This window comes from Pygocentrus nattereri, chromosome 12 (genome assembly GCF_015220715.1).
Source record: "Pygocentrus nattereri isolate fPygNat1 chromosome 12, fPygNat1.pri, whole genome shotgun sequence".
Classification (NCBI taxonomy): Eukaryota; Metazoa; Chordata; class Actinopteri; order Characiformes; family Serrasalmidae; genus Pygocentrus; species Pygocentrus nattereri.
Window position 1 is genome coordinate 38,298,454 of NC_051222.1, and position 25,395 is coordinate 38,323,848.

At 41.6% G+C, this 25,395-nt stretch overlaps 2 protein-coding genes across 2 annotated transcripts; both read left to right on the forward strand.

The window, feature by feature from the left end:
• The first annotated feature begins 7,291 nt into the window (after nt 1-7,291).
• On the forward strand, nt 7,292-9,960 carry LOC119264706 (zinc-binding protein A33-like). Its single transcript, XM_037543352.1, has 4 exons — nt 7,292-7,441; nt 7,546-7,568; nt 8,949-9,067; nt 9,274-9,960. The coding sequence occupies exons 1-4, from the start codon at nt 7,292-7,294 to the stop codon at nt 9,837-9,839; spliced, it is 858 nt and encodes a 285-aa protein (XP_037399249.1). The 3' UTR covers nt 9,840-9,960.
• Nucleotides 9,961-16,118: 6,158 nt separating this feature from the next.
• On the forward strand, nt 16,119-24,587 carry LOC108413372 (tripartite motif-containing protein 35-like). Its single transcript, XM_017685857.2, has 7 exons — nt 16,119-16,328; nt 17,150-17,245; nt 21,161-21,391; nt 21,648-21,670; nt 21,835-21,953; nt 22,349-22,524; nt 23,539-24,587. Exons 1-7 carry the CDS (start codon nt 16,119-16,121, stop codon nt 23,992-23,994), a joined length of 1,311 nt encoding a protein of 436 aa, XP_017541346.2. The 3' UTR covers nt 23,995-24,587.
• Nucleotides 24,588-25,395: the final 808 nt, after the last annotated feature.

Here is a 25,395-nt window from a genome sequence, read left to right on the forward strand (position 1 = left end):
TTTAGAACAAGAACATTTTTTCAGAAAGTGCAGTTAAAAGCAGTTAAGTGCAGTAAGGAAAACGTGTTGATGGTCAGTAAAGTTGTTGGTATGTCTGTTAAAAGAATAGAGATAAAACAACACAATTTCGGTTTTAATTTACTAAGAACAATTTATTAGTCTTTCAGCCATCAGTGCAACTGGCTCATACTTGTGGTTAGTCTTTAGCTGGGTTGCCTTGGTGACACTTCCTCTGGCACTCTTGTAGGCATAGCTGACATGCTTTTTTCTTTTCTTCTAGGCACATACTCTATAGTTTCCAACAATCATTAATTAAATATAATTTTTATTACTGCCTGGTGATACGTATGAACACAATGCACAGTCCAGAGTAGTGAAATACAGATAAGGTATTACACTTTAACAGAAACAAAAAATGCATATTTTATATATATAGGGCGGCACGGTAGCGCTGTCGCCTCACAGCGAGGAGGGCCTGGGTTCGATTCCCCAGCCGGGTGACCGGGGTCCTCTCTGTGTGGAGTTTGCATGTTCTCCCCTTGTCTGCGTGGGTTTCCTCCGGGTTCTCCAGTTTCCTCCCACAGTCCAAAGACATGCAGTCAGGCTGATTGGACATGCTACATTGCCCCTAGGTGTGAGGTGACTGTCTGTCTGCCCTGCGATGGACTGGCGACCTGTCCAGGGTGTATCCTGCCTTCCGCCCGATGACTGCTCGGATGGGCTCCAGCACCCCCACCCCCCCACCACCCCCACCACCCTGACGGAGAAGCACATTATATATAATCTGTATATATATAATGTATATATTTGTGTGTGTGTACACACAAAATTATACAGTTAAATTGTAAGTGCCTCAAAACAATTGGTTATTAATTGATAATTTTTCTGTTCATTCATTCAGTCACTCATTCTCTCATTCATTCATTCGTTCATTCATTCATTTTAGTTCATGATGCACCCGGTCATCCTGGGCTCTCAGGGTTTCAGCTCTGGAACCCACAGCTGGGTAGTGGACGTTGAGGAAAGTGACAACTGGACCATAGGGGTGTTGAAAGAGTCCATTAACTGACATTACATAAGACTGAAACTGACCTTACACAAGTCCAAGCGCTCTCTCTCTGATATATATATATATATTTATTTATATATTTTATATATATATAAAATGTAACTACAGCACACCCTGTGCTGCTCTGGGCTCAAGGAGGACAGAGTTCAAGTTCATAGCAGCTGTTTTCTTGATTGTTCTCATCAAACACACACAAAAACAACTCGTACCCAAATGAAACCTAAGCTGGTCACTTTTCAGTGGCTTCAAACTCTCACTCTGACTTTTCTGCTCTTCAGATGCTGCTCCTTGTTCCTCTCTCACCCCTTGTCTATTACATCCTTCTGTGGTGTTCAGGATTCTCCTGCCTCCCCCCACTCACTCGCTGTTCTCTCCCCACCATCCTCGCTGGATTGTATCCTCGCTCGGAATTTGGGCCTCCTTCCTGCCGGCTCTCGCAGCCGTTATCGGGGCCCGGGGGATGGGCGCATGCCATAGTGACCAATTAAAATAAAAATACTTAAAAACATCTCAGAAACATCTAATATATCATCAGGCTTTTATGCTACTAAGAGTTAGCTGATGGTGAGTATTACTATGAATATATGTGCATCCATGTTTTTTTGTTTGGTTGGAAACTTCTACAAGAAGATTCACTAGAAAGAGGCTCCAAATATTCTCTAATAATTCTCTTTAGGATGAAGCAATCTAAACAAAACCATGTGCTCCAAACAAGCCGGGATTCCCTTGCACCGGAGCGATGAGGTAGAGCACCTTCCGTTTACATACCCCCATACCCCTTCATGTGTCCGGCAGATGGTCGTTATAGTCCCTGGTTTTCCAATGACCTGGCAAAGTTAATCCATAAAAAGAACATCCTTTGGCACAAGCCCGTTCCTCTCAATCTCCTGCTGATTGCCTTGCCTTCAGGCAATGGCGGAATAAAGCAACACAAGCAATCAGGAATGCAAAAATTTCCCATTTTAAGGAGAAATTTTCTACTTGTGGCTCTGACGCAAGGAAGTTCTGGAAAACAGTAAAGTCTATGGAAAACAAACTTGTTTCCCCCCACTTGCCAATGTCCATGGTATTCAATAATGTTGTTGTTAGTGATAAGCCTCGTATGGCTTCACTTCTTAACCATTATTTTATTAATTCAACCAAACCTTTTACTCTCCCCGACCCAGTCGCTGCTTTGTCAGTTGCTCAGCCTTCCTGCTCCAGCAATGCTGGTTTCTCTTTCAAACCCATTTCTATATTAGAGGTGCGGGATGAACTCACTAAATTAAACCCAAATAAATCGGCTGGCTTTGACGGACTCGATCCCATGTTCTTAAAAGCATCTGCTCACATCATTGCTGCTCCCATTACAAAAATATTTAACTTGTCTCTACAGCTCTCTGTTTTTCCCTCTGACTGGAAATCAGCCATGATTTTTCCCCTTTTTAAAGGTGGCTCTGTTTCAGACCCCGACTGTTATCGACCTATTTCTATTTTACCATGCTTAGCGAAAATCTTGGAGAGGTTGGTTAATAAACAGCTAACCCATTTTCTTGATTCAAATGATATCCTATCTGACGTTCAATCTGGTTTTCGTACTGGTCATGGATGCTTGACTGCTATTACAAAGGTCCTTGATGACATTGTTACAGCATTGGACAGCAAAAAGGCCTGTATAGCTGCTTTTATTGACCTGGCCAAAGCCTTTGATTCAGTTGATCATAGGATCCTTCTACGTCGACTTTCCAGCATTGGTCTGTCTACTACTTGCTGTGATTGGTTTGCCAGCTATTTATCTGAACGTGTCCAGCAGCTGAAAACAGAAAACATAGTGTCAGAACCATTAACCATCTCCAAAGGTGTGCCTCAGGGCTCCATCTTGGGACCAACTTTGTTTTCCATCTACATTAATGATGTAGCCAAAGTTGCTGGTAACTCTAAAATCCATCTATACGCTGATGACACCATACTTTATTCAGTTGGCCCATCACTTCATTCTGCAGCATCTACACTTCAATTGAGTCTCACCTCAGTAGAGCAGTCCTTTCATAACCTTCATCTCCGCCTTAATACTAATAAGACCAAAAGCATTATCTTTAGTCGAAAAAAAGATGCTGCTAACCCCCCAAGATCAGCTGTGCTAATGGCATTACTTTGGAATTTGTTCAATCTTACAAATATTTAGGCATCTGGTTGGACTCGTCTCTGTCTTTCTCCACACATATCAATAATCTCCAGAAGAAAATCAAAGCTAGACTAGCTTTTCTTTTTCGTAATAAAGCCTCTTTTACTTATGCAGCCAAGCTTACGCTTGTTAAAATGACAATACTTCCAATTTTGGACTATGGTGACATCATCTATAAAATGGCATCATGCACTGTTCTTCGAAAACTATACACACTTTATCATTCTGCCATCCGCTTTGCCACTAATGCACCTTTCAATACTCATCACTGTGATCTCTATAAACTGGTGGGCTTGCCCTCACTTCATACTCGGCGGCTCCATCATTGGTTTCACTTCACCTACAAGACGATCTTGGCCATAACACCACCATATCTGTCGTCTCTTCTTCACGTAGCCAATAATAAATATCGCACAAGGTCAAGTGAATACATCAAGCTCACCATTCCCAAAACCTGCAGTACCTTTGGCTGCAATTCCTTTCGTTTTTCAGCAGCAAATGATTGGAATACTTTACAAACCACCCTTAGACTTGCAATTTTAACACCTCTTACCACTTTCAAGCATACAATTAAAAATACAATAGAAGACTGTTGCTCTTGTTAATAATCATGGCTAAAAATAATGCACATACTCATACATACTCATTTTTCTCTATCCTTACTCCTGCTTTTTTCATATTTTTTGGTTTGTTTTATGTAAATCTGTATTTTTTTGTTTGTTCTGTTATGTTTTACTTTTGGTATGTATACTTGCTTTTGTATGTATCTGTTTTTATGTGCCGTGGACCTATTTTTATTGGGACCTTTCGGCCAGGTCATGTTGAGAACTGGTTCTCAAACACTTTACCTGGTAAAATAAAGGTTTAAAAGATGGAGATCATTTCCAGCATCGCATGCAATGCAATCGATTATACATACGATGGAGAAATGTAGCAGATTTTTCTGGTTCAGGTTGCTTCATCCCAACAGGAGTTACAACAGAATAATCAGGGCCTCTTTCAAGTGAATCTTCCTGTATAATAAAGTATAATAACCATAATGTAGTCATCCTTAAGATTCTTAGATCTCTTATCTGACTGCAATGCAAACGGAGGCAAAGGAATGCATGCAAATGACATTACATAACCAAACATCCTTCCACCTCTCTGCAGCTCTCTCCTCTATCTGACTCTCCCACTTTCTCCTTCACTCCGTTGGCATTGAGACAAGCCTATATATCTTTTTTCCCCCGTTTGTTTATAGATTTACACACACTCAACTGTGAGGGTGTGCCAAATAGCCCAGGGTTATTATCAAACCTCTGGTTGGCAGTCTCTATTCCCATATCTACATTGCTTCATGCATGCTGGCAGGTCTGGTTTCGATTCATCAGAGACACAGAAACTTAAATTCGCCTTCGGTTTCATTTCGGTGACTCAGGATCTGTTGAACAGGATCATCAACAAACATTTGCATGTGCGGTTTCAGTCCTGTAAGGACGCAGGTGTGATTTCTATCCATCCCAGTTTCATTTCTGTGAAAGTAGTGAAGACAGTAGGTTAGGCTGTTAAGTTGTGAAAGGGCACCGACAAATTCCACATAGAAACACCCAGACATTCTGGACAACGGCAATGGCATCATCCCTGACCGCGCTGGAAAAAGACCTCACGTGCGCAATTTGCCAGGAAATTTATAAAGAACCTTTGATTCTACTTTGCAGTCATAGTTTCTGCAGGGCATGTCTAAAGGAGAACTGGAGGGAGCGAGGCGCGAGAGAATGTCCTTCCTGCAGGAAGAGGTCCTTCCTTGAGAACCCACCAGTCAACCAAGCCTTGAAGAGCGCTTGCGAATCTTTTATTCAGGAGAGAAACTGTAGCTTGTCGGCTAAATCTCAGGGCGTGCTCTGCGCCGAGCACAATGAGAAGGTGCATCTGTTCTGTTTGGACGATCACAGGCTGCTGTGTGCAAGCTGTGTGTCTCAACAACACCGGAACCACAACTTCTGCTCCATCGCTAGAGCCGCCTTTGAGTTCAAGGTAAAAGTGTCTTTTGGCAAAGTATTTAAAGTGTAAAATGTTTACCTGTTTATTTAGGTTTGTACACTGGTCAGGACCTTTTTATGTGCTTGCATACTGAATTTCTTATGGTCTATAAATTTGTGTCCAGAGATGATCAGCAAATCTGCAATTTGGGGTGAACACCTTATGAAACCATAAACACATGGAGACGGTCTTGTGACAGGACCAACTTTATGGTCTTGCTAAAGCTAATCACATTTTTTTTCTGTCTACTTTATATTGGAAAGGCAAACTAGTTATGAGATGTTAGGAGTCCAGCTGTACTCCAGCAGTTGGACCGGAAACCTGGGGCCATATTGCAGAAACGTCTGAAATTTTCTCTGTTCATTTTCAACGACGACTTCAGTTAGGACCGAATTTAGGGCAGAAGCTATTACAGAGCAACAATCCCTAACTTCATAATCTCCAGATAAGAAAACAGTATTACAGAAACATCCGGACTAGACAAAATGTCCTACATTCTGTCCTGACTTTAAGATAAACTCTATAGGTGTCTTCAGCTCCTGAAGGCCTAACCAATGGGAGAGCTCACTTAGCTGCATCTACCTAGATACCAAAGGAAAGATGGTCCTCACAGGACAATTTTCCTTCGGCTGTTTCAAGATTATTTTTTTTTCCCCAAGCAAAGCTTAGCAATGAAATAGGTTTATTACTACAACACATACAGAGTTTAAATACAAGGTTGATGGCTCTTAAGTGGCTGAGTGAAGAGTGTGAAAGTCAAAAACTTGTGATAAGATTAAAGATATGAATATTATTTGTATAATTTTGTGTGTATATATATATATATATATATATATATATATATATATATAGCTGCTGCCGGAAGAAAATCTTGTATCTCCAAAATGGTAACTTTTTTTTCCAGCAATCTTTAGACTTTCTATGGCCTTAAAGTTTTCTCTACAAAAGTTTTATCTTTGTTACTAATTTGACTCGGCCTCCAACACCACTGGCATTAACAGTTCAGCTTTGTCTGCCTTTAACCCGCCATATGCAGTGTTAACAGCTTTTTGTACAAAAACAAACAAGCTCAAGCGCTTTTCTCAATGTCCTGCTCCTATAAACAACCAGATTCATGACTGAGGTAGTTTTTTTTCAAGCTATATAATTCTCTGTTTGTGCTTAAAGGCCATAATTGTCTGGAGGTTCATTAGGTGTGGTCTCTGACTTTTGCACAGTACTGTACATTTCACTCTTCAGGGTTTCACCAAGGAAGTGGATGGAGATGAATAAAAGGTGCCTTCATTTGGAGGACTGTGTGATATGACTGTGATGCGAATGTTCTTTACTTAACAGGAACAGCTCAGAAGCCCCCTGAAGCTGCTGAAGGATAAACGTTCATCCTTTTCTTCGGCGAGAATGTTCTGTAACACCATGGCTTCACTAATCCAGGTCTGTGCCTCAAGACTGAACTAAAGTTTCCTCTCAGTCATAGATTAAGATTTTACTAGACCAAAAAGACCAAAATAGCACTTTTAATGTAATTTGTTCATCCAGGGCTTGAAATCTACCATAAAGATTATTCAAAATACTTTACTTCCATGTCTTTCTTTCAATAAAATAATATACATACATATGTACACACCTACATACATAAACAATCATATATATATATATATATATATATATATATATATATATATATATACATAATTAAATAAACTATAGGCTTTGAACCTGCCCTGGTCACCACATGTACTCTTAGAAGTCAAGGGCGAATATCAAGACAGAACAATGCTAGTTAAACAAAGCCAGAGCTGCCAGCTATTCACCGTTTTATTTGTGTTTTTACGCCATCTTCTGAAACTAAAGTTCTCACTGTGCGAAGGATAAAGTTGGACCACTGATCATTGTATATGATTATATAATGTAAATACAATTATTATTTTAATCCAATTACAATTACTTTCTCCCAGACTCAGGCCCAGCAGACGGAGAAGCAGATAAAAGAGGAGTTTGAATTGCTTCATCAGTTCCTCCGAGAAGAAGAGGAGGCCATGATCGCTGCCCTGAGGGAGGAAGAAGAGGAGAAGACCAAGAAGACGAAGGAGAAAATTACGGAATTTGATAAAATATTGTCTCATATTGTTGGCAAGATAAAAAGCATCGAGGATTATATTAGAGGTGATGAGAATTTTTTCCTTAAGGTAAGAGTTTCACTTTGTGATTAGGCTTATTACACGTCATCACATATCAAAGTGGGGAAGGTTGATGTGTTTTGTAATGAAAAGTGTGTTTTTTATTTTTTCAGAATCTTAAGGACGCTGAAAAAAGGTACATTTTAAGTAGTTACTTAGAATTTGATATGTTGTAATGCAATAAATAGTCTATTAATAATACAGTATAATATCTAAGTAGATTTGGCTGGTATAATATGTTTATCCTGGATCCAGTCCACCAAAAAAAAAAAAAAAAAAACCCACCTCATTTTTCTCCACACAACTGTACTCAGTTATGTAAGTCACGGCTAATATTTGTTTATTTTTGAGAACACTTAGTAAGTCTGAGGATCAATAGGTTTATTTCTTAATATTGATTAGTAAACAATTATCAAAATGTCAAATGATGATCAAAAATGCAATCCTTCAACAATGAAAGTCTAATTTGTTTCTGCCTGTTTTCAAGGGTATCCTACGCCTTAATTTCAGATTACGAAATAGTTATACAAAATAATATAAAATAGACACTAAAAAGTTACACTGAGACAATATGTAATAACATATAAATGATATACAATAATTAACAATTTACAGATGTTTGTCGGATGATCTGCCTTGAGATCTCAATTTTGAGATGCATTAGGGATTTTCATTTTACTATGATTTTATGTAGTCATTTTAGAATAATCCACAGATCGTCATTCCAAGCACTTGTTAATTAATTAAATAAATAAATAATAAATGTATTGATGTATTCATTCACTTATTCATTTAGTTAGTCAGTTAGTTTGCTAGCTTCCTGTTTATAGCTTTGAACTCATTATTTGTATTCATAAAACCTCTGAACTTGTATAGCACTTCTTATACCTTTATTTGCCAACATTTACATTTATGCCATTTGGCTGACGCTCTTATCCAGAGTGACTTACGGTTTGATCATTTTACACAGGGAGGATAAGGCGATGTCAGGAGCCTTGCCCAAGGACTCTTATTGGTGTAGTGTAGGGTGGTTACCCAGGTGGGGGATTGAACCCCAGTCTACAGTGTAGAAGGCACTGTAGTGGTGTGTAGTGGTTAAGGCACTTAACCACTACACTAACCAACCACCAATATAACAATTGTTTCTACACTTGTGAACGCTGGGCATCCTTGTCCATCTCTTCCTAAGCTTATTCTTCAATGTGCTCTTGAGGAAGGTCCTAAGAAATGATTTACATCAGATTCGTTCGTGTTTTCAAAGCACAGAACTGTTCTCACCTCTGTGCTCTTGAGTGTATGTAGATTCTGTTCTCACCTAAGAACAAATTGCAAATAAGAAAACTCTGTGAATGTCAGAATCCTCCTGAAATATCTTCTTCGGTGTGGTTGGAGAAAGAGGCCCAATGGTTCTTAACTATTGAGCGTTATTGTATTTAATCCAGATTACAGTTACTACACATTGCTACCCAGCACTAGTAGGGATTACAGTCCACTAATGACTGTGCATGTGTGTCAGTGCTCAATGTCCAGCAGTGGATCCAGAGCTGTATTCCAGAGGTCTGATTGATGTAGCCAAACACTTGGGCAACCTGAGATACAGAGCTTGGAAGAAGATGAAGGACATCTGTCCTTACTGTGAGTAACCACATTCAGACATCTTCCAAACAGGTATGGTGGTGGGCGTCACTAAAGTAAGCATACATAACTAAAACGGCCTCTTAGGTTAATGAAATGCACTTAGTTATGGTGATATAGACATATTTTGAAGTGTCAAACACTTACAGTAAGCTGGCTACATTGATATCCATGAACCCTCAGTAACATTAAATTATTTTGTAAAGTTCCAGTGACTTTGGACCCAAATACTGCCAAAAGTTCTGCTACGCTGTCTGAGGACATGAGCAGTGTTTCATTAGGAGGCTCAAGGAGGAACCTGCCAAACAACCCTGAGAGGTTCAGCATGTACAACATGGTTCTGGGATCTGAAGGCTTCACCTCAGGATCGCACAGCTGGGAGGTGGATGTGGGCCACAGTGATCACTGGATCATTGGAGTGGCCAAGCAGTCGGTCAGAAGGAAGGAAAGGTTCACAGTAGGGCCATTAGATGGAGTCTGGGCCATAAGTCTGCAGGACGGATCATACTCCTGGTCTTTATACACCGGGAAGCCGCAGAGAGTCCGAGTGGAAGTGAACTGGGAGAAGGGGCTGGTGACATTCACTAACCCTGAAAACAGCAAAGTGTTGCACGCTTACGCTCACAAGTTCACAGAGGCAGTATATCCATTCTTCTGTACGACCAGCAGATCTCCACTGAGGATTTTACCAAACGAGGTCAGGGTGACTGTGGAAAAGCACAAAACTGTGGCTTGTCCTATCACTACTAGGCTGCGGCAAATGATGTTATAATGTCACAGATGACGGAATTGTATTGATGATTCATTTTAAACATTTGTCGCAGCGTCCCAACTTTTTTGGAAACGGGCTTGTACATCATCTACAAAAATGTAAACAAGAACTAGGACTTCAAGCACTGGTTTTGCCAAACAATAGAATGAAATGCATTATTAGGAGCATTCATTTAAACACCAAATATTTGACTTAACATGTAAACATGATGGGGCAAGATGATCCACCAGGTGAACTTACCTCCAAGGCTCTGGCTCATTTTGTCCCACAGCCATTTTGCTACGCTTCTGAGAATTCACTTACATGGTTTTCACACTGCCAGTTTATCAGCAATAATCTGATGTAACCTATTAAATCAAGAGAGTAATAATAAGGTCCACATCCAGGCAATGCATTTTCACTTCATGTGGTGATTTCTTATCATCCTATTGAATAAAGTTGCATGAGTAAGGTTGCTGGCTCTAGCCCGTTTGCACTAGCTTTAGCCATTATCCAAGAAGACAAACACTTTTAAGTCACCCTGTATAATAGCCTAGACTAAATTCCATCAATATAAATGAGCACTGAATTATAAGCTGCACTTATTTTATTGTCCTGCACTCTGTATTGTAGTTTATTGTATTGCATCTTATTGTTATTGTATTGCATTGAATGGCACAGAGTTCACAGTTCAGCTCTGTTTCTTTTCTCTCTGTATCTACAGTGACTTGTTTCTAGCAGTATCTGAGCTCAGGACAGTTTTTCTCTATGATATTGGTAACTAGCTAAGATACTTTCTCTAGACAGACAAAGCTCTTCTTGTAAGTCGCTCTGGATAAGAGCGTCTGCTAAATGTTGTAAATGTAAATGTAAATAAATACAACCAGGATTCCAAAAAAGCTGGGATGCTGTGCAAAATGTAAATAAATGTAAATGAAGCAGAATGCAATGATTTGTAAATCTCATAGACCCATATTTTATTCACAACAGAACATAGAACACATATCAGATGTTGAAAGCGAGACGATTTACCATTTCATGAAACATAACTCATTTAGAACGTGGTGGCAGCATTGCTATTATAGGGTCTATGAGATTTGCAACTCATTGCATTCGGTTTTTTTTTTTGCATTTATTGAAATTTTACAGCATCCCAACTTTTTTGTAACTGGGTTTGTATAACTCTGGTGTGAGCTAAGCAAATGAGTTTAGCATATGATAAGGTAAGAAAAGCAAGTGAATGTAACTGGATGTAGGCCATCGCCCTTAACTATAACAATGATGCATAACCAAATCAAAGCTGTATTACAGCGTTAAAGTTCCTTTCTTGCTCAAAAGGCAGTGACTTTCAAAATACAATCGGATTTAACAGTTAAATCGCCTGCATTTTACGAGTACTTCACTACTTTCTGTTTTTAAGACAGCTATTAAATGGTTTTCTTTTCCAGCTCCAGCCTGGCTCCACCCTCTTAATTACACACACCTGAAAATCATCCCAGATCTATTGAGATCAACACATAAACCCATTTGTTTTGCTTCTTAGGTCTCTGTGTTTCTTACTTGAGTAGTAAGCTGTGGCTTTTCTTGTTTTCTCCAGATTTTGACCCTCACTTGGTCTCCTGGTTTTATGAATATAGATCTGCTTCTGATGTTGCCCGCTTGTGTTTTAACCCCTGCCTGTTGTATGGACTCTAAACCCTTCTCTGTATGACTACACAGTCTTGCCCAAATATGACGTGCTTTTTGCTCAATTTGGCTCACACTCATATATATGCTTATAACATTAAATATATTTATCCCTTGAAGTGGCTTCATAAATCTTCAGTTGATCTATGTGATTTCCATTAGTATACTTGAACACGAACAGTTTGTAACAGGACACTAAAATCACCATAATATTGTGATTGGATGTCTAAGTAGTGTTAAGCTGTTTGTAGTGTGTCAAACAGATTCAGACGCCTGCAGACGTGAAAACAATAAGAGGCTCTACCGATAGTAACTCAATACTAGGATGTGGTCAAAAAACAGTGGGTCAGTACCAGAAAGCTTAAGAATAACAAAACACAATCAAACGACAATGGCGAACAGTCCAAAACAGCAAAGGCAAAAGTGTAGTCCGGTAATACAGGCAGAGGGTCAAGAACCAAAAAACAAAAAATCAGCCGAAAATCAAAAAGGCCAAGGCAAAAGGCAAACACAGTCAAAACAACAAGGCAAAGGTCATACAAAACATAATCAGAACAGAATAAACACTCAACAGCTCACAGAAAGGAGGCAACACTTCACAAAGGATCTATCTAAAGCCTGGGTTTAAATACTGAGCGAAATCAGTCATGTGAACATAAACACCGGTGATTTGAATTCATATTCAGGAGAGTGAGATCGCTTTGAGGAGTGCAGAGTCACATTAGAAGTCAGGTGACCTCCCGGAAAGTTCTATGAAGTTGAGTCCCGGTAAGTATCATTAGCCACATGTACATGCAGCCTGATAATCCATTAATAATCCGACTAAGAGCTCAATCGGAATAGAATACGTCCATGTAAACACCTCAATCGGAATAGACTAATCCGATTAAGGCCTTTCGGAATACGGTTTCTGCATCGGATTACTTGTAGCTTGTAGTCGGCATGTAAACAAAGATTTTAATCAGATTGTTGAACAGAGTGAGAATAAACACCTCAGTCTGAATCTGTAATCCAATTGTTTTCAATCAGATTGGCAAACATCTTTGCATGTAAACACAGCCAGTGTCTATAGTTCGTGTAGCAGTCAGAGGATTTTGGGAGATCAAGTCCGAATCAACTGAGGCACTTGGAGGTTACGTGACACTATTTGATTTTACCAAGCTGCTCTACTAACCATATGACTGTATATTGCTTTTAAATTGAGCTCTTGTTGGGATTTCTCATTAGTTTTTCCACCACAACTGTTTGATATCAAACTATTTGTAAAGTATAGCAGAAGGAAGGCTTGACTTTCACCACACTGCAAACATAAGCACTTGGACTTGCAGGAACGCTGAATGTAACTATTCTGCGGTGAGATGAGACAACGATAGAACTTCTTGGCAACAGGCAAGACATCTCTGGCATAAAATGAAGGATGGGTAAAATATCACCCCCATTGTTAAGTGTGGCAGAAGATCTGTGATGTGATGTGAGGAAGATTTTCCTCTAAACGCTCTGTGTAGGACTGAGAAACAGGGAGGAGATGGAGTGGTGGTGGGGATGAGAACGGAAGGTGAGGATGTGAATTTATAGGGCATAAGACTGAAAGAAGGAGGGGTTTAAACTATGGGGGGTTCCTCCCCCAAACTCCAGTTATACCTTAACTACCTATTGAACCATGGCCATCCCAGTCCTCTCTCCAGGATGAGGTGAAGAGAAGATTTTAATAGAGAACTGAGGTTCCTGGATGATCTGCAGAGATTCTATATTAAGGGGTGGTCTTAGATTCTGTGCTCTGTCTTATATAATCTCAGTAAAACATTATAGACTCATTGCTGGCAAAGGGAGGATACACAAAGTACTACATGCAGAAGTGGCAATAACAGAGACACATGAATTTGTTTAAAATATTATTTATTAAGATCTTTTATTTTACTCGACTAAATTTAGACCACAGGTTAGATTGTTCTCATATTTTCAGTAAGATGTTTAGTTCAGACCTGTCCAGGGTGTGTCCTGCCTTCCGCCTGAAGACTGCTGGGATAGGCTCCAGCACCCCCCCGCGACCCTGATGGAGAAGCGGCTTGGAAAATGGATGGATGTTTAGTTCAATGACCACAAAGACATTTATATAATATAATCATAATAAATAAAGGGCTGACTGTACATGCAATAGACATCTATCTACTGCACACAGTACAGATTACATCGATCAGGTGAAGTGTGTGAATGAACGTATGTATCCACGAAAATTCAGGATTCAGAGCAGGTATGTTAAATCAAAGTGGCGCTTTCATTGCCACTGGTATTAGCTAGCTGGGTAACTGCAAAATGTCAAGCATTTGTCAGATCATCCAACACTGACACAGAAATAACACATTACCTTGATCATATATGAAATCATTGGCTTGGCTAGAGGGACACAACTGTCCAGTTGGAGTCTCCAATTCCAGTGCAGTTTTGTAAATTGGGATTGTTGGCTATTATAATCCAAAGCTGGCAGCTCGGTATCACCGACTACTTTCTGCTCCCATCATACGAGTTTTCTGCGGTAGATAATGCAGTAGCTAAATAACTAATTATGGTGGAGATACAAGCTTTCCAAACATCAACTCTCACACCAATCAGCTGTCAAAGAACTGTCAACTATTTTATGTCATGCATAACTTGTAAATGTTTCCTGTGACGTTTTCTTCCCTCGAATTCTGTTAAACCATAAAGTTTTGAACTAATTATTTTATTCCACGTTGTAGAGACAGAGGTGTGACGTAACTCACCCGTACAATAAATGTCTCGCCTGTGTTCAGTCTTGCTTGCTTGAGTGTTTAAATAGCATCAGTGTAACTTAAACCACAAGGAACATAGTGTAACGTCTACTCAGCACACACACACACACACACACACACACACACACACACACACACACCCACACTTTAGACCTGTGTTATTTCCAGACTCATTACCAACGTGTGAAATAACTCTGTGTAATCTGGACATGTTGCACCTTGTACTTCCTCTATTAACACAAACCACAACGCTAATAATAATATGACTTTCAGAATGAAGCCGTTTTCCTCTTCAGGTTTTCTTTGATCTTTTCATCAGTTAGAAAATAGAAACTGATTAAGTTCTTATGTCTCTGATGTTCTACAAAGTAAATAAACTAATGGATGAAATATGAAATATAGAACGAAACACTTTTAATATTATTTTATTTAATCCATTATTCCTTTTTTAAATTGCGTCTCTTTTTACCTGTTTTCAATAATATAAAACCAAGCTGGTTGCTGATGAATGTGTACGTGTGTTATGTGCTCATCCTGAACAACTGGACAGGTTTACATGAGGATTACATGCTAGAGTCCAGTGGGATGAACTGATTGTGTAAGATCGTAAAATGACTGTAGAAGCTTTAAGAACGAAGTAATGATACAATTAATATACAGAGTGTGGCAAATAACACAGACACACACAGAAACACACACGCACACACACACACACACAGACACACACACAGACACACAGACATACAAACACACACGCACACACAGACACACACACAGACACACACACACACACACAAACATACACACACACACACACACACACAGACATACAAACATACACACACACAGACACACACACGCACACACAGACATACAAACATACACACACACAGACACACACACACACACACACACACACACAGACATACAAACATACACACACACAGACACACACACATACACACAGACACACAAACATACATGCACACACACACACAGACACACACGCACACACAGACACACACACACACACACACAGACATACAAACATACACAGACACACACACACACATACATACAAACATACACACACACAGATATACAAACATACACGCACACACACACAGACACACACACACACACGGACACACAGACATACAAACATACACACATACAGACACACACAGACACATACACACACACGCACACACAGACACACACACATACAGACACACACACACACAGAAACACACACAGACACACACAGACATACAAACATACACACACACACACAAATACACACACACAGACATACACACACACAAATACACACACAGACACACACACAAAGACATACAAACATACACACACAAATATGCGCACACACACACAGAAACACACACAGACACATAAACCCACACAAACACAGAAACACACACATGAACATACACACAAATATACACACACACACAAATATACACACAGAAACACACACAGACACATAAACCCATACAGACACACAAACACACACATGAACATACACACAAACATACATACACACAAATATACACACACACACACAGAAACCCACACAGACACAGAAACCCACACAGACACACAAACACACACACATACATGCCCTTCCTCTCTCATGTGTCTGCAAGTTTCAGCTCAAATGTCAGCTCAGTGTTCACTCTCTCCTTACCTTCTCCTCACTCTCCCCTCGTCCGTCTTCTTCTCTACATTTCTCTCTTTGCTTTTCTCTTTTTCTACCTCACATCCTTTATTTCACACTGTTTCTCCTACTTTGCCGTCTTTACGTACTCCTGCATTTCTCTCATCCTGAATGGAGTCAGTGTTGCAGGCTGAGCACCAGGCCGGGGGAGAGAGTGGGTCTCCCTGCCCAGGACGGTGCTCTCTGTGTGGGCATCACGATCAGACTCTCTCCCTCTTCTGCCTGGATGACCTGGTGCCTGTGTGCGGTGTGTGTGGAGAATCACACACACACGATGGACACAGAGTCTATCCTGTGGAGGAAGCAGTGCACGACTGCAAGGTAGGACACATACAGGAATATGCGAAAGTTTGTGCACCCCTGGTCATTCACTTAGTTGATTTATGAAATGAATAATTTACCACATGCTCTACACAGAACATGCTTAGAAACGTTTGCTGAGTTTTAACACATTGGAAAAAATAAATTAATGAATAAAACACAAAATATAAAATGTGCCATAACTTTTGCACAGGCCATTATTTCACAATTAAATTTAGCACATAAACATCATTTTTCATTAAAATGTGCATTAATATGTTTATGGACACACATGCATTTTATCTGCAGGTATATAAGGCTGCTGTGCCACTGCTTCAGGTTATGTTTCGCTCTATTCCAAGAGTTGAAAGTGTTGGACCCACAAAGATTTCCACAACTCTCTCTGTTGGAATAACACCGGAGAAAATAATTCAGGGCTAACTGAGTTTTTTTATAGTAGCAAAAGTCCCAGATAACTATATCGCTACTGTCGGAAGAAAACCTCATATCTCCACAATGGTAACTTTACAGGAGAAGGAAAAAACGTACTATACTTTTAATGTAAGTCAGTGGAACCAGACGTTTCACTAATCATTAAATTTACATACAATATAAAGGAAAACAGGTATTTTCAAATGATGTCCAAAACTGAAAACTGTTCTGACAGCAGTGATATATTATATAGTTAACAATTTTTATTTGGTAGCTGCATCATATATTTATTCAGACTGTTACCTACACTAGGCATGACGTACCTATATACCAATACTCAATATGTTTTTACCAGTTATCTGTGTGTATGCCTCCTTCTTTAAAGTGCAGTTCCTCTGTGTGCTCCATAGGGGGAGCTGGAAAGATCAGTGAATATGTTACAGAAGAGAGCCTGTAAATGTGAGTTGATCAAAAACACCTGTCAATCAGCCTTCAAATACAACCAGGTATGAAACCCCTACATCATTCACTGAAACATTACAATATCGTATTCAAGGAGACAATAATCCCAATACAATGTCACACACACACACACACACACACACACACACACACACACACACACATATACTCTTGGCATTACCATATACAAGCAGGTATTAAACACCACATAATACAAACCCCACAAACAAGTTCTAAACCATATATTACTGCATTTTAATATACAATCACTTACTGAACCCATATAGGACTGTTTTATTACAATATAATATACAAGCAAGTACTAAATCATCATCATCATCATTGTTGACCGCTTAGTCCAGATAGGGTCGCGGTAGCAGTTGGGAGTGCAGAGAATCCCAGATGACCCTGTCCCCTGCAACTTCCTCCAACTCAATCCCAGGGACCCCAAGCCACTCCCAGGCCAATTTGGAGATGTAATCCCTCCAGCGGGTCCTAGGACGACCCCGGGGTCTTGTCCCGGTAGGCCGTGCCTGGTACACCCCCACAGGGAGGCGTCCAGGGGGCATCCGAATCAGATGCCTAAACCACCTCAGCTGGCTCCTCTCAATGTGGAGGAGTAGCGGCTCTACTCCGAGCTCCTCCCAGATGGCTGAGCTCCTCACCCTATCAAACAGCATGTAGCCTGCCACCCTGCGAAGAAAGCTCATTTCCATCGCATGTATTCGTGACTGAATTCTTTCAGTCATTACCCACAGCTCATGACCATAGGTGAGGGTCGGGATGTAGGCCGACCGGTAAACAGAGAGCTTTGCCTTATGGCTCAGCTCCCTCTTCACCACTACAGTCCGGTACAGTGACTGCATTACTGCTGCCGCCTGTCCCAGCCTGCGGCCGATCTCACGATCTCTCTTCCCATCACTCGTGAACAAGACCCCAAGATACTTAAACTCCTCCACCTGGGGCAAGTCCTTTCCTCTTACCTGGAGTGGGCATGCCATCCTTTTCCGGCTAAGACTATGGGCTCAGAATTGGAGGTGCTGATCCGCATACTAACCGCTTCACACTCCGCTGCAAACCATTCCAGTGAGCGCTGGAGGCATCCATGTGATTCTGACCTTGGCTACGCCTTGACACCCTGTCCTTGAATATCACAAGCAGGAGTGGACACAGGGCACAACCCTTCCGGATCCCAACGCTAACACTGAAAGGGTCCGACTTAATGCTGAGTATATGAACACAGCTTTCACTCTGGGAGTACTGAGATCGAATGGCCCGGAGTAGTAGCCCTGGTACCCCATACTCCCAGAGGACCTCTCACAAGATATCTTGGGGAAACTGTAAGCCTTCTCAAAATCCACAAAATACATGTAGACTGGGTTGGCAAACCCATGCCCCCTCAACAATCCACGTGAGGGTGAAAAGCTGGTCCGTTGTTCCACAGCTGGGACTGAATCTGCATTGTTCCTTCTCAATCTGAGGTTCAACTATCGGTCGGAGTCTCCTTTCCAGCACCTTGGCATAGACTTTACCAGGGAGGCTGAGTAGTGTGATACCCCGATAGTCCCCCTTTTTAAAAATAGGGACCACCACCCCAGTCTGCCAGTCTAGGTACTGTTCCTGAGGTCCATGCAATATTGCAGAGGCGTGGCAGCCATGACAACCCCACAATATCCAGAGCCTTAAGTATCTCCAGACGAATCTCATCCACCCCTGGTGCCTTGCCACTGAAAAGCTTGCCAACTACCTCAGTGACCTCCACCAGGGAAACGGAGCTTGACACGACAGAGGCCTCCAGCCCTGACTCCTGTGAGGGAGGTATGTCTCCCAGATTAAGGAGTTCTTCAAAGTGCTCCTTCTACCAATTGACAATATCCTCCCTTGAAGTCAGAGTTTCTCCACCCTTGCCGAATATAGCTTGGGCGCAGCCACCCCGACCACTCCTGAGTCGCCAGACAGTTGTCCAGAACCTCCTTGAAGCCAACCAAAAGTCTTTTCCATGGCTTTGCCAAACTCCTACCACGCCCTGGATTTTGCTTCTGCCACCATTGTGCATGTCACCTTTTTTGCCTGTCGGTACCTCTCTGTTGAGTTGGGAGATCTGTGGGCCATCCAGTCCCTAAAGGTCTCTTTCCTCAGCTTGACGGCCTCCATCACCACTGGTGTCCACCAGGGGGTTCTTGGGTTACCACCCTAACAGGCACCCACAAGCTTTTGGCCACAGCTACGCCTGGCAGCTTCCAAAATGGAGGTTTTGAACAGGGTCCATTCAGACTCCATGTCCCCTTCCTCCTCCTGGACATGAGAAAAGCTCTCCCAGAGGTGGGAGTTGAAATCATTCTGAACAGGGGCCTCCGACAGTTGTTCCCAGCACACCCTCACTATTCACTTGGGTCTACCGGGTCTGATCATCAGTTTTCCTTGCCATCTGATCCAACTCACCACCAGATGGTGATCAGTTGACAGCTCAGCACCTCTCTTTACCCGAGTATCCAGAACATATGGTTCCAAGTCAGATGACATGACAACAAATTCGATCATTGACCTTTGACCCGAGGAGCTCTGGTACCATGTACACTTATGAACATCCTTGTGTTCGAACTTGGTGTTCGTTATGGACAATCCATGCCTGGCACAGAAGTCCAACAACAATTCACTTTTCAGGTTTAGATCGGGCAGGCCGTTCTTCCCAATCATGCCTCTCCAGGTCTCCCAGTCATGGCCAACATGAGCATTGAAGTCCCCCAGTAAGACTATGGAGTCTGTAGGCGAGACCCTTTCCAGAACCCCACCCACTTGCTCCAAGAAGGTCGAATACTCTGACCTGTTTTTGGTGCATAAACACAGACAACAGTCAGAGTTTTCCTCTCTGTGATTTTTATTCGTATTGAGGCAACCCTCTCATCCACCAGGACAAACTCCAACTGCACGGCCACCAGCCAGGGTCTCGTGAGTGTCCCCGATCCTGCCCGGCACCTCTCACCCTGTGCAACCCCTGAGTAGGAGAGGCATCAACCCCTATCAAGGAGTTTGGTTCCAGAGCCGACACTGTGGGTGAAGGAGAACCCAACTATATCTAGTTGGTACCTCTCAACCTCCCGCACAATCTCTGGCTCCTTCCCCCCCAGTGAGGTTACATTCCATGTGCCAAGAGCCAGTTTCTGCCACCAAGGGCCCTCCTGCCATCTCTCTCTGCCTGTGCAGCACTGCACCGCTCCCCTATGCTGGACCTTGCATGTGGTGGGCCCGCATGGCCCCCCCACGTTGCCTCTTTGGGCTGAGCCCGGCTGGGTTACGTGGGCTGCCCAGCCACCAGGCGCTTGCCAGGGGACACTACCCCCAGGCCTGGCTCCAGGGGTAGATCCTGGTGACCCCATTCCAGGCAGGGTACACATTGTTCTGTGCCCATTTTTCATGGTGGGTTTTTTGGATCATGTTAGTCTGGGTCTTCACTCCAAACCTGTTCGCTCTGGGAGACCCTACCTGGAGCATATTGCTCCAGACGACATAGTTCTGAAGATCCCTAGACCGCACAAGCCCTTCCGCCATAACAAGGACCCGATCCAGGAAGGGACTAAACCATATACTACTGTTTTATTACAATATAATACACAAACAAGTTCTACACCATATACAACAGTTATATTACAATGTAATACACAATCAAGTAACACCATATAATACTATTGCATTTTAATATTAAACATAATCAAGAACTCTGTACTATAAAAATTTTAAACAAATATAGAAAAATACAAAAAAGCTGTATTTAAAAAGTTCATTGCATGTAGAGGATGCGTTCACTTATTCTCTCTTGGAGAAACTGCCACTGAGCCTTTGCATGAGTTTAATAGAAGGTCTTAATTTACCCTTGAAGCTGGAGTACATTAACCTGCTGGTAGTGACAGTAACTCACCCTTAATGACGAACAGTAACAGACTGGGGTAAATGTCCCGCAGTGCCAGGCCCAGCAGACAGAGGCGCAGATAAGGGAGGAGTTTGAGAAGCTTCATCAGTTCCTCAGAGAGCAGGAGGAGTCCAGGATCACTGCACTGAGGCAGGAAGAGGAGGAGAAGCAGAAGAAGACAGAGGAGCCGAGTGAGAAAGTAGAGGAAATGATGAAGCTTATATCAGACACGATCGGAGCGATAGAGGAAATGATGGATGCAGATGATGTGGATTTTCAGGAGGTGTAGAACAAATCTATCTGTCTATCTGTCCATCTGTCTGTCTGTCTATCTATCTATCTATCTATCTATCTATCTATCTATCTATCTGTCTGTCTGTCTGTCTGTCTGTCTGTCTGTCTGTCTCTTTATATCTGTCTATCTATCTATCTGTCTGTCTCTCTGTATCATCAAACACTGGAATATGTTATAAAACAGCTTTTCTTCTGTTTATATATGCGGTATTGACTGTATTTAATGTGTTTTCTGTCTATTTTAGAGATATGAGGGCACAATCAAAAGGTACCTACCCGCAGTACAGAATACTGTCTGATCACTTCGTCCTGTTATGGATCATTTTGGACTGTTTCCACTTGTAGTACTTATTTCTAATTGTTCATTATTCATTAGCTTTTTCTATTCTCATGCATTTCTTGTACATCTTGCCATGTGGCTGTTATTTCTAGAGTGTGGGAGTGTCAGAAAAAGCCAAGGAAGATCTTTAGGACACTGATAGATGTTGCTAAACATGTGGGAAACCTGAGATTCAAAGTCTGGGAGAAGATGCTGGAGACAGCTTCCTACTGTGAGTGTGTGTTTGAATGTAGACTAAAGCAACAGGTGGGCAAATAATCAGTTACCACTTGCCTTAGTTTTGTCCATTTTTATAGACAAGAGTCTGTCGGTGAAACCTCATAATCAAGTCTACTTGAGATTACTTGACGGTTTGAGGTGAGTATGTTAGCGGTATGCTAATCGGTGGCAAATCAGTTATGTTAGCTTAATAGCTCCAGTGTAAAACTAAAGAAGCCAACTTCTGACACCAAAGCAGCAAAGATGCTTTGATTAATTAACTACATTTGGGGTAAATTTTTTTACTTGAATATTTGTATATTATATATATATATTCAAAACTCTCATTCTATCAAGCCTCTTTCTTTTCCTCCCTCTTCATCTTTCTGTTTTTTTCTCTCTATCCAGTTCCAGTAACTCTGGACCCGAACTCTGCCTCCACCTCCCTGACTGTATCACGTGATCTCAATCAGGTCCAGTATAAAGAAGGACAGCAGCTGTCCCTTCCCAGCATCCCTGAGCGTTTCAACCCCTATGCCTGTGTCTTGGGGTCAGAGGTCACCGCCTCTGGTCAACAGTCCTGGGTAAGGCAGCAAGATACACATAACAATGTAAACTGATACATTCTGATTTATTTTCTAATTTATTGGTGAATATTTTGTCTAAAATGATGTTGGTTCAAGTCAAATGAATGCATTCACTGCACTGTCCAAAGAAGACCCAGTGGAACAGTGGTTCTCCTTTTGATTGTTGGTTCCTCTTAGCACTCATTACAGTGCGTTGAAACAGTGCTCCTTAACCTATATCCAGGAAACTGTCATGTCACGTTTGCATGTGGTCAGTCATGGGAATCTGGTAAATTTAATATTGAAAAGTGTGTTTGGTTTGGGATGAACAAACTCCACCACTCAGACTTGGATAGAGGAAACTGAGATGACCAGTTCTATGAACTTTTTCAAGATTATGATGGGTTCTCAAGTGGCACAACCATCTCTGGGGGTTCAAGATTTCAGTTCCATGCAATCTCCCAGCCATCTGTATCCACCATTTAAGGCAGAATGGGAAATTTGTTTCTAGCCCTCTGTATCCACCATTTAAGGTGGAAGGGGAAAAATGTAGACAAGGAGCTGGCGAATGAGAAGCGACTTTGGCCTTGTAAAAATCCTGAAGAGAACCTGTTCTACTTCTGTGTAAAAGTTTCCTGCCAGAGATACGAGAAAAGTGGCTGCTTTAAAACTTAAAGCAGAGCAAAATAAGACATATTTACAGCCAAAACAGTAAAATGGACATGATCAGTCCAACTGCGATTCCCAGGTGGACTGAAGTTTGTTGAAAGGATAAAAGCGGCTCTTCTTAACATTTGGTTTGTGGGCCCCTGCAATACACCATAACATTTGAACCTGCTTTGGGAAAATAACTGTAAAGTATCAGCCAAGGACAGGAGGGTGTTTTAAGTTGGCCGTGCTGTAATTCTGAGCGGTGTGACATGACCGATGACGTCATGAAACACGATTTCTTATTTCTCATTTCATTTTTCTTCATTTTTTTCCTTTCCCAACATTGTGATAATGATCAATCGTGTCAATGGCATTGTGCAGCCGTACTCCTGGGTCGTGGAGGTGGGCCAAAGCTCCAACTGGACTCTAGGTGTGGCCAAAGTGTCTGTCAAGCGAGGAGAGATGTATGAGGCGTGTCCAGAGGAGGGACTTTGGACCATCAGCCTACGGGATGGCGAGTATCGCGCAATGACTTCGCCGTGCGAGCGACTGGAGCTTAACGGGCACAGGCCTCGACGAATCAGAGTGTGTGTGGACTGGAAGGGTGGGCGCGTGAGCTTCGTGGATCCAGACTGCGACACCCACCTCTACACGTTCTCACACACTTTCAGTGAAGCACTGCTGCCGTACTTTGAGAGCATCTGCCCGACGCAGCCTCTGGTGCTTCGACCCCAGAGTGTTTCAGTGGTCATACAGAAACATGAGCTACCTGATGAGGAGGAGGAGGAGGAAGATAACAAGAAGGTCACTGAGGAAACATCTAGTCATACAGCATAGCTTACATTTTAGTATTCTTTATTCTTTTATTTCAAAAAATGTTTTCGTTGATTTTTAGAAGCAGCTACTATGATTATAGTCAAGGTGTGCAGTGTTCATGTGATTGTATCATGCTGCCCAATCGACCCTGGGTTTGAGAACCGTGCTATGCGAATGAAGCTTAATGCTGATAATAGATATTATAATGAGTTTTATAAACTAGTTAAAAATGTTAAAAATCAAATATTTTGGTAACACTTTACCGAAGGGCAGGGTCCAGGAACAGGACAGCTGTAATCTCAAAAAAGATGGTTCTTCAAGGGTTATTTAGTAAAGAAAATGGTTCCTTAGTAGAACCGTGAACACTCACCGAAGCCTTTTACATGATTAAAGGGTTCTTTCCATTAGGGAGGTGTTCTTCACATTGACAGAGAATGTGCTATAGATGGTTCTATATAGAGTCCGTTTGAAAAGGGTTCTATAAATCACCCAAAAGTGTTCTACTGTTAAAAGCTTGACATTGTAACTATAGAAAAAGCTTTTATTGGGGTGATTTATAGAACCTTTTTCAAAATGGCTCTATGTAGAACCATCTATAGCACATTCTCCGTCAATCTATCCATCCATCCATCCTTTTTCTAAGCCGCTTCTCCCTCAGGGTCACGGGGGGGCGGTGCTGGAGCCTATCCCAGCGGTCATCGGGCGGAAGGCAGGATACACTCTGGACAGGTCGCCAGTCCCGTCAATCTATATTAAATATATTAAACCATTTTCTTTACTAAAGAACCCTTGAAGAACCATCCTTTTTAAGTATGTATGAAAGCAGTAACTGGACAGACAATGCTGTACTGAGCTCTACATTTCACTGAAGGGTTTATCTATAAGCAATATTTAAAATGTAAATGAACTGTGGTGTTAAAATACTTTTGCGCATATTTTAAGCTTTTCCAAATGTGTATTGTCACCATAATTTACAACAAATGAAAGATATGATATGACAAATGATAACATTTGAATATTGAACATTTTGAATGACTATACATAATCCATAACACATATTTGTGAGTTCAGATCATGCTTTCAACATGGTGGTGGTAGTATGAGGGTGACTGATTGAGGAGAACTCAATCAGTCAAATACGAACTTTTCACCTGGAAAAACTTACTTAAGGTTCACATTCAGACCTTAAAGCCACTGCTGTACCTTTGAGGGAACATTTACACGGCTTGTACCTTGATGAACAGTTCATGTATTTATTTCTAACAGCGTAGCTAGAAGGCCAGACCTCATCATAGCTGTAGTAGGACTGAAGTAGGACCGAGGAACTGGGAGGAGACGGGGTGGCAGTGGGAATTGACAACACTTTGTCACGGGATTGGAAGGTGAGGATGTGAACTTGTAAGGCATTAGATTAGAAGAAGG

Bases quoted from the DNA above. Each gene is read 5' to 3' on its own strand.
- LOC119264706 (XM_037543352.1), top strand. From the start codon at position 7,292: ATGATCGCTGCCCTGAGGGAGGAAGAAGAGGAGAAGACCAAGAAGACG. The intron at 7,442-7,545 runs GTAAGAGTTTCA...TTATTTTTTCAG, and splicing joins ATGAGAATTTTTTCCTTAAG to AATCTTAAGGACGCTGAAAA. The intron at 7,569-8,948 runs GTACATTTTAAG...CATGTGTGTCAG, and splicing joins CTTAAGGACGCTGAAAAAAG to TGCTCAATGTCCAGCAGTGG.
- LOC108413372 (XM_017685857.2), top strand. From the start codon at position 16,119: ATGGAGTCAGTGTTGCAGGCTGAGCACCAGGCCGGGGGAGAGAGTGGG. The intron at 21,671-21,834 runs GTACCTACCCGC...TGTTATTTCTAG, and splicing joins TATGAGGGCACAATCAAAAG to AGTGTGGGAGTGTCAGAAAA. The intron at 22,525-23,538 runs GTAAGGCAGCAA...GGCATTGTGCAG, and splicing joins CCTCTGGTCAACAGTCCTGG to CCGTACTCCTGGGTCGTGGA.